General features: G+C 35.3%; 1 protein-coding gene across 7 annotated transcripts in view; it reads right to left on the bottom strand.

Moving 5' to 3' along the window:
* Positions 1-9,379, bottom strand: part of SLC35B3 (solute carrier family 35 member B3) — a 29,883-nt gene extending 20,504 nt beyond the window's left edge. For 2 of the 7 annotated variants that reach the window (XM_087930826.1, XM_026715013.2), the window contains exons 1-3: positions 8,933-9,087; positions 2,978-3,228; positions 79-200 (exon numbers count right to left, since the gene is read on the bottom strand). In XM_087930826.1, coding sequence (XP_087786952.1) covers positions 79-200; positions 2,978-3,178 — 323 coding nt within the window. In that variant the 5' untranslated portion in view covers positions 3,179-3,228; positions 8,933-9,087. Of the gene's footprint in view, positions 1-78; positions 201-2,977; positions 3,229-4,005; positions 4,099-8,932; positions 9,088-9,125 lie in introns of those variants that run through there. The other 5 variants (XM_087930830.1, XM_087930827.1, XM_087930828.1 and 2 more) reach the window with 4 other exon arrangements.
* Positions 9,380-9,818: the final 439 nt, after the last annotated feature.

The raw sequence follows: 9,818 nt of genomic DNA on the forward strand, positions 1-9,818 counted from the left end.
TGTCCACTTTGTAAAACTACATATAAGGATCAAGCTTTGAAGAATCGAATTTTAAGGCTCTAAAAATAAACCTCATACCTTCTCCTCTTGTCTTGAATAAGCTGTAGTTCTATAAGTCCAAAAATGGAATAAAACCCAAATTGTACTAATGTAAGATACCAGCCAAAAGATTTAAAGCCTTCTACTGAAAATATCAATTCCTAGAGAGAAAGGAGACAGAAACTTATTGCAAAATATGATATGTAGTCATATTATATGAGTTGTAATATTAGCTTTCAATTTAATTTGGGATGACATTTTTTATATTGTTTGCTTTCTTTATCAGGTCTAATCAATGGCATTGTTACATCAATAGCTATGTAGAACTGATTAACTTTCAAATGACTTTGGATTAATGTACTTAATAGTTGAACATCACCAATATGTATAACACAAGTATTAATATTAGTATAAATAGAAGACATATTTTTAAAAAATGCCCCCCCCATATGTCCCCTTTAGCTATTATATATATCAACCAATTACCTTTTGAAACCATTTGCCTTCTCACATTATAATGAAGTGGTTTGTTGATCTCTGATTTAGGATGATGCACAAATGAATCAGTGAATGAACCATGGTTTATTTTAGAGAAATAAACTCATGTTTCATCAGCTACTGATTGCACATCATGCTGAATCCCAGTTGCAGTTAGTAGTCACTTGACTTGCTTCCCATACTAGCCCTGAGCCAGCTACAAGTGCAAGGCACAAATGATTCCAAAAGCAAGCAAAACTTGGGAATGTTGCTTACATGAAAGGTTAATTGTAGCCAAGTTTGTACACTGTGCTATTTTTGTTCAAACTCACTCATTATGATTTAGCATAATATAGAAAGCAAGCCGTTGTTGCATATCCAACAAAAAATTAAAGAACCCTGCTTTAGTATTATTCAGAACAGCTGCATTTTATTGCTGTTTTATTTCCAAAACTTTTGCATAATATTTGCTGATTTTACTGCAGCTGCACATTCATTTCACTGAGCTGCTCACATCTAGTTCAAACTTCATAAATGACTATGTGAAACTGGAATAAATTGCTCCAATGCGTACTATATAACTTTCATAAAATGCTCAATATGCATTTTGTTGCTGGTTCATCCAAATACAAAGCCATTTCTATTGAAATTTAAATTCCAAATGATGGTATTTTTTTTAGTGCAGAAGATGGAAATTAATCCACAGAATGGAGATTGAAGTCCTTCTCTTGCATCAATATTGCTGCTGGCAATATGGAATTTAGTCACTGTCATGTTCATCAGGACTGAAGTCTTAAAATTATATGTGTCTTCTTTGAGAAATATGATTCAATCAAATGCCTAAATACAATATTGGGGTACTTGGCTGAGATGCAGTATATGCAGGAAGGGTCTCAGGCATAACTGGTAACAAACTGGTGTTAATTACCACTGCAAAGGATTACTTAGTATGAGTAGGCATGGTTCTGCAGCAGTTAAACAGATCTAAGAAATCTTGGGTTATACCACAAAAACCTTATGTTCATATAACAGGAGATAAAATTCCATTGTACTCTGCAATAGTTAGACAGCACTTGGAAAATTGCCTTATAGATAAAGACATAGTGAGTCTAGATTTCATTCAAAAGAACAAGAGTCTAGAAACCAAGCCTTACAAAGAATGGTTAAAAATATTTGAGTTTACAAAAGTTAAAGCTAAAATAGACACATCTCTAAAATGCGCAAGAGTGGGCCAGAAATGAGGGCAGGACAAGGACTAATGATTGAAATGAAAAGAAAAGTGATTTAGACTCAAGCTTAGAAGGAATTTTCTGACAGGAATGTGCGCTAACCAATGGAACAGTATTCTCAGAATAGTGGTACACTCCTTGGTGGTGGTTTTCAAATGGGAACGGTATGTGTGACCACTCAGGGATCATTTAGTCACTCAGTAAAATTCTTGAATCATATACTCTTTCATTATTCTCTTTATATGGTATCTCAGACTACTTTTATCCATTGATTCTGAAGAAATTCCCTGGCAGAAACCATAACTTACATTTGTTGTTTCTACTATCTGTCCATTATTCAGATATATTTTTCTGGTTTGCCCTATTTTGCACTTATACGTGGACAATCTGTCTTTTCTCTTATGTGAAAAATTGTATGAATGGGACTAGATAACCCAAAGATCCCATTCAAAACATATACTATGACTACATACATTATGAAGTGAACATACATTATGATTGCATGTTCACTTCAAATTGACACTTCTGCTTTCAGATGACAACTCCCCTGAATACTATTTCATTAAAAAAAAATCACAACAGTTAGATACTAGCAAAGCAGGGAGAAAACTTAAAGCCCTTTTTTTCTTGACATCTAGTTTTGTTTTTGTAAAAAAAACTTTCTCACTGCATGTTTATAGGATCCATAACTGCATAGCCTGAAGTTTCACCTCAGAACAAATAATGCTTTTACTAAATCTAAATGTTAGTTTTATGATAACTCCACAATTTTCAAGGTGCCATATGGATTATATAATAAATTACATTTCAGAAAAATAATATAACTAATGAAAATTTGTATTTGCAAAACATGTATCTTCCAGGTTTATATTTTAGATATTCAAGTATATTATTAAATATGTAATAATTCTTTAGATTACCATAACATTTAAATTCTTGCTAATTCCCTAATAATTTATTTACCTTAATGTTCAGTTGAATTTCTAATACTAATTATACTAATGTCTACCTAAAATTTTTCAATGGATTCTGAACCTTGCAAAACTTTTAAGAAAGCCCATTAATGAGTGGGCATTCCCACTTTTCTTCAAATGTGCAAATACCTATTTATCTTGATAAGAATAGATTTTTTTTCTTATTTTAAAAAGCTTGTAGCTGCATCAAAATTTCTATAAGCCACAAAAATTGTTTTCTGGCAATTCTAGCAACACACAAAGAATGAGAATACATACCTGCAAATATCCATAAATGAGAAAAAACAGGAAGACTCCCAAAACACAAATAAAAAACTGCGTAGGTTTGTTAAATTTGCTGAGATTAATTCCGAGGACAATTATATCATCTACTGATTTGATGTGTGGTGACATGGCTTGGGATTTTGATGGTATGCTGATAGAAACATATTTCCGAGAGGAATTGAATTTCATATCCATGTTTCCTAGTCTTCTGCATTCGGTAGTTAAAAGTCGTGTTTGGTTGCAAGCTGAAACAAATAAGGTTAAATTTAATCATAGCAGAGTTAAGGGAGCACCTTATGTATTCATTATGACATTTAGTTGTAATTTGTTTCACTCAGACTCTCTTGAGGCGATTTTAAAAAATTCAGTAGTTATGTAAATTGTTTTTTGTATACATTTTATTAGAGAAAATAAAAACTAACACAAACTAATACAGCATGAAGAAAAAAGAAATAAAAAAGACAAAAGGAAAATGACAAAAAATGCACAAAGCTTAAAAATAAATAGAATGAAGAAGCTTCCGATTAGGTTAAATTTTATGGTTTTGAGCAGAGTTTGAGATAAAATTATCTACTTATGATGATCATGGTATTGCTGAATTGTGTAAAAAGTTGTTGATATAAGAGAGAAGAACAAAAATGAAAGAATGCAGGATTAAAATGGGGTAAACACTTTGGTTATAATAGACAAATGGTTCAATGGCAAAATATATGGTTGAAAGGATTAAAATTCACTTTATGTTCCAGAGTAGACCTAAGGAGAATTTTTATAAAATGATGTTTTGTTGGCATAGATTACCAGAGAAATTATTTAGAATATATAAATGTACTCTGAAAATTGGCTGAAAATGTGAAAAACGTGTAGAAACATATGTTTAACAGACATGCAAAAAGCTAAAAAAAATGGATACAAACATACATTAATCCAGAAGATTTTAAAAGTGAAAGTATAACAAAGAAACTTTTGGGAGGGGAGAAAAACTAATGGATAGATAACTAGAAAAAAATATTATTATACGTAACTGCAGTAAGAGTATTCTATGTTCAAAAATGGAAAGGTTCAACATTACCCACAACAGAGGAATGGCTGGTGAAGATGAGGGAACTTGCAGAACTCTTTGATTAAAGAAAAAAACATCTGTTTTAGTGGCTGACTAGAAATCCCTTATACTTTTTGCATGATATAGAAAAAAATGCACACATAATTTGTGGTTTTGATTAGAAAAAAATTGGAGAATAGAAAATAACGAGGTATTTTTTTGTAATTTTATAGAAGGAAGCAATATTGTAATTATACTTTTATTTGCTGGGGAAGAAATAAGAAGCATATCTATTTTTATTCTTTTCTGCATTTATTTAATAAATATTAAGTATATTTATTAGATATAATAAAAATTAAATACTAAATTCATTTAATATATTTATTTTTCACATTCTGAACCATCCATCTTCCTCAGAGAAGGACTCTCTCTTTCTTTTTTTCTTTCTTTTCCTTCCTTCCTTTGCTTTCTTATCTTTTATTAGTTTTCATTAGTTTTTCTCTTATGTGTAAAACTTTTAATAAAATTGAATTATTTTAAAAAGTAAAACTTATTGTGTGGTATGAAAGGCAAAAATAGGCAACCTTCAGTGTAAAATAGGCAACCTTTTGGTAACCAAAATATAGATTATTTGGGGTGGGGGAAGGGGAAAAGTGCTACACATGGCAGGACAGTACAAAGTGGGTGAATTATATATCTTTGGGATTTTGGGGGGGCTTTGGGCAGGGTAACTTTAAGCCAGATTAAATTTATTTCAAGTCTTATATTGGGGGCCAGCAGCACAACACATCTGGCATTTCTAGTCAAAATCTTGTGAGATATGAACTACGAACAAGAGGTTTGAGGTGCACTGCTGAAATATTATCAGATGTGACATTTTAGCCACTTTTCATGATTCCTATCTTATACTATATTTTTAAATTATAATTCAATATTTTTTATGTATTTCCTATCTAATTTTAGTTGTAGCCAAAGGAGTTTGAGAAATTACATGAAAGTTGCTCAAGAACTGTAGATTGTCTATCCCAAGTTAGAATGTGTGAACAAGGTCTCCTATGCTATGGATATAAATTATCTCCAATTAATCATAATATCCTCATTTTTTAAATCTAAAATTGAATACATAATTCAGTCTAATTTACCAAAGAGATATTTAAGTATTACTGTATATTATGCCTCTGGGAAACTGATTTGCAAGTGTTTGATTGCTCTCAAGGCAAAAGAGATAAATAAGATATACTATGCAAATGAAACAAAACAATAACAATTACTAAAATACCTAACTACACATCAATCAAACACAATTTCAAACCTTTGACATGGAATTGATAACTTAATTCCCTGCCACCTCTTATTTCCCTCACTTGTTCTTTCAGGCAAAATATATTTTTTAGCCAAAAGCTGCCTAAAAAGGTTTCTATTAGCAATTCAGTTAACTGGGTGCTAGGAAATAATTTATATTTGCCTGGATATAATAGCAAATATTTGTTTAGTTTGTTAGCAAGTTTCTACTATGGTATCAACTTCTGTTAACAGGCTATATTTGTTAGCATACATTTACCAAAGGAAAGTTTTCCTTAATAAATAGTCATTCTTCTAAATTTAAATATGTAATTATATGTATCAGTCAACTGCTATTGCCAATTAAAGGAAGAACATTATTTTGCAACTCTGTGTCGTAACAGGATTCCTACTTCTTTTCTTAGCAACAGAACAGAATTTACAGGTAATTTCCAGATGCTACAACTTTGAGCAGTCCCAGCATCTAATGATGATGAATCCTGGAAGCCTCTTTGTCCACAGCAGGGGTGTGTGTGACAAGTAGAAAAGTGTGATATTTCTCTTTAATCAAACCTGAGTTCAAATCATAGCTACATAGATTTAAATCCAGATTTGCAATTGGACAAGGAGAAGGATAAGCACGTAACCAGTTTTTTCTTAAAGTGAAAGGTAGAATGTAAAAATCTTGTCACTAGTTTTATATCTACTGGATTTTTAATAAATTCAAAATGCACATTCTAAACCACAAATAAAAATAGATGCACTAAGCCTAACTGCAATTTCAAATTTATTAATTCAATTATCTTTATCCTCTATTTGTCTATCAACATACACTTGTATATGAGTACTTACAGTTGAATATGCACTTAACATATTTTTTAAAAATAATTCAACAAATTGCAATCCTAAATTTAATGTCTTGGAAAAACTTCTTACATAACTCAATTAAGCTTACTTCCTAACAAATGCAGCAAGGATTGAACCACTGAAAGTTACTTAAATTGTTTTTCAAAATACTGTTTCAAACCTTCTTTTGTACTAATGATATATGGATTTCTTGTCTTTAAAAACCATGGGAAAAACAAAAACTGAACAGATGAGTCAGCATTCATAACAAATCAGATAATGTAATAATGTAACAATGACAAGTGTTATGATGTCAAATAATAATTATATAACTTCACCATGATATTTGACCCTACTATATAAGTCGTGATATTATTTGACATTCCCCTCTCCAACACTTATGAAGTGATCTTTTTCTGAACAATGTTATGTAAAATAGAATTTGTTTTTTGGGCCATAAGATTAAAAGACACATGAAAATCTAGATTAGCCTATTTTAATCATAACTTTTATTTCCCATCTTTCGCCTACAAAAACTTATGGCAACCAAAACTAAATGCAAGCAAATTGGAAATTCAAATGAAAACAAATGAATATATATTACATTTAAATTTCTTGGGATGTTTATATCTTATCAATTTACAGGTTGTTTGGAGAGAGAATATATGTTGTTTATTACTGTCCTAAAAGTTTACCAATATAGAAAAGACAAACTTTTGATAAAAGAGATTGCCTTTAAAATTTGTTGTGTGTCAAATATGTCTGCAACAGGTAGTGTGATGATGAGAATGGAACATTTCTTTGAAGATTAAGCACCTACATAAAGAACTGGACTAAAATGGAAATACAATTCTGTTACTGTTTATTGTTTCATTTATTTTATTAACAACATTGCTGTTCTAATTCTAACTTATTTTGCACACTATCTAGAGCAGTGATGGCTAACCTTTTCGTCATCACATGCCGAAAGTGCGTGCATGCACCTGCACCCATAATGCAATGCGTGCAGGTCCCCCCCACCTCCCTGCACATGCACGCGTGACCCCGTGCGCCCTGCTCCCTGCGCATGTGCAAGCATCTCCCCCGCACATGCATGGCAGATATCCAATAATCAGCTGGCTGGGATTCATGCGCAGTGGATCTGTTACGGGTGACGGCTTGCATGCTGGCTGAAATGGCTCTGAGTGCCACTTCCGGCACTCATGCTGTAGGTTCACCATCACGGGTCTAGAGCTTATGGAGTAAGGCTGTTTATCTTAGAACTTTTATAAATAAATAAAGACTACATTAAGCTTGTTTTAGGATCTTCTTTACAATCTCTGAATGTTTGTCATTTCAAAAAGGTAAATGTTTTGAGAGTTCCTAAAAGGTGAAGGGAGATGTGTCCCTCCTCCCGTGAAAAACCTGGCTGTGAAAAACTGAAATAGGAGAATATGAGTGGAGAACAAATAATAATGTTTAATCAGAGCTTCTGAAAGATCATGTCTTATATCAGTAAAGTAAATCAAAGTAGTCATGAGCACACCAGAACACTTATGCCTGTTCACTGACAAAAGGTGAGGCAACTATTCATGCCACTTTCCTCTCCAACTAACATCTAACAGTCTAACTTGACTTTCCTACTATACTAGTTATTGGTAGCCCTCAACTTACAACAGTTCATTTAATGACTGCTGACAGTTATAACATCACTGAAAAAAGTGATTTATGACCTTTTTTGACACTTACGACTGTTGCAGCACCTCCGTGGTCACACGCTTTAGGTTTGGATGCTGTTTTTTTAAAAAAGATTTTTATAACAAAAACAACAAATAAAACCATCTTTCAGATATATAGTGTGTTGCCTGGGTACGGGTTGGATGCTTGACAACTGGTTCAAATTTATGATGGTTGCAGCGTCCTGGGGTCATGTGATCCCCCTTTGCAACCTGCTGACAAGCAAAGTCGATGGGGAAGCCGGATTCACTTAACAACCGTGTTACTAGCTTAACAATAGCAGTGATTCACTTAACAAATGTGACAAGAAAAGTTGTAAAACGGGGCAAAAATCATTTCACACATTTCTCATTTAACAACATAAACGTTGGGCTCAATCGTGGCTGCAAGTCGAGGACGATCTGTATTTTAGGAGTTCAGTTGTAAGAGCTGCCAATAAGCAACCCTTAGTATTGTTTGCCCCACCATCCACCTTGCCAGGGGTGGCTTAAAGCAGCCCTTAACGGATAGCAGTTTTCTTCCTTCCCTTGTTTTCCAGATGCAGCGATTTTGGGAGAACACCCCCCCAAAAAAACCCCTCTTTGACTGCCCCACCTGGTAAAAGCAACGTGAGTTACAAGCTGGGCACCTGGTTGCATTCTTAAAACTAAGTGTGAAAGCTGCCTTTGATAACCCCTTCCATCCTCTGTCAGTTGAAATGGTGGGACCACCTTCACAACGGTGTAGGGTCTCCTGCTTGGGCGGGGTGGGGGCTAGGTGGGGTTGGACTAGATGACCTACAAGGTCCCTTCCAACTCTTCTGTTATTCTGTGAATGGGTTGCTGCAACGGGACGCGGGATTCGGAATGCATCAACCCAGAGAGAACAAGAGGGAAAATGAAGAGTGAATTCACGCTTCAACTCAGCTTGGACGAGCAAAGCGGGAGAAAAGGAGAAGGCAAATGCACCGTGGAAGATCTGTCATCACGGACCGGCTTAGGAGAAGAAGCCCCCTTGCCGGGCGTTGCCCAGCCTCGCCCTACTCTATCCCTCCCTATGATCGAGCCGGGGAGACGAGGCGTTAGTACCTGAGTCCGGAGAGACGGTTTGGCCACAGTCAGGAAAAGGGGAGGAGGAGGAGGGGGAGGAGGAAGAGGAGGAGGAGGAAGAAGAGGCAGCCGGGCCGAGGTGGATAGCTCCGGCCGCCGCCACCGCTACGGCTACGCTCCCCCCTCGGCCGCCCAAAATGGCGGGGAGCGCAGAGCTCATCGAACTACCCACCTCCGACGTCTGTGACTCGGCGCTTGCTCGGATTGGCCTGGGAGCTCGGAGACGGCGCTGCAAGCGCCTTTCGCTGGTTCGCTTCCTCCTTCTGCGCGACCGGAGCGGGTCGATCTTGCGGTGGCCACGAAGCGCGACCTTCTCTTTCGGGAGGCGGGGAAAGAAGTGGCAGCGGCGGCTGCAGCAGCCGGCACTGCGGGCTTCCAGGGATTGTCCCACTCGTTCATAATGCTTGTGTAACTTTTCTTCGGTATCTGTATTTATTATAGATAAGATCTGTGGAGTTCACCGGATGTACGGCGTGCTTTGCTGCCTTGATCTTCGCTTATAGGTGTCAGATAGGAAAGTCAAAATAGGTTTGATACGCTTCTGCATCTGTTTTCTTTCTGTCTGTCTATCTATCTATCTATCTATCTATCTATCTATCTATCTATCTATCTATCTATCTCCATCCATCCTTCCACCTTCTGTCTGTCTCTGTCTGTCCATCCATCCATCCATCTACCATCTATCATCGATCCATCTATCTACTATCTACCATCTGTGTGTCTTTCTGTCTGTTTATCTAACCTACCATATATCATTTATATCTACAAAGATACATATCTATAGATAGATATAGATATATATTTATATATCTATCATTTAGATAACGAAGAGGAGCCAGTTTTTCAATAATGTTTGTAAGGCTAA

This window comes from Pseudonaja textilis, chromosome 3, assembly GCF_049901715.1.
Source record: "Pseudonaja textilis isolate UNSWEBS1 chromosome 3, rPseTex1.2, whole genome shotgun sequence".
NCBI classification, from domain to species: domain Eukaryota; kingdom Metazoa; phylum Chordata; class Lepidosauria; order Squamata; family Elapidae; genus Pseudonaja; species Pseudonaja textilis.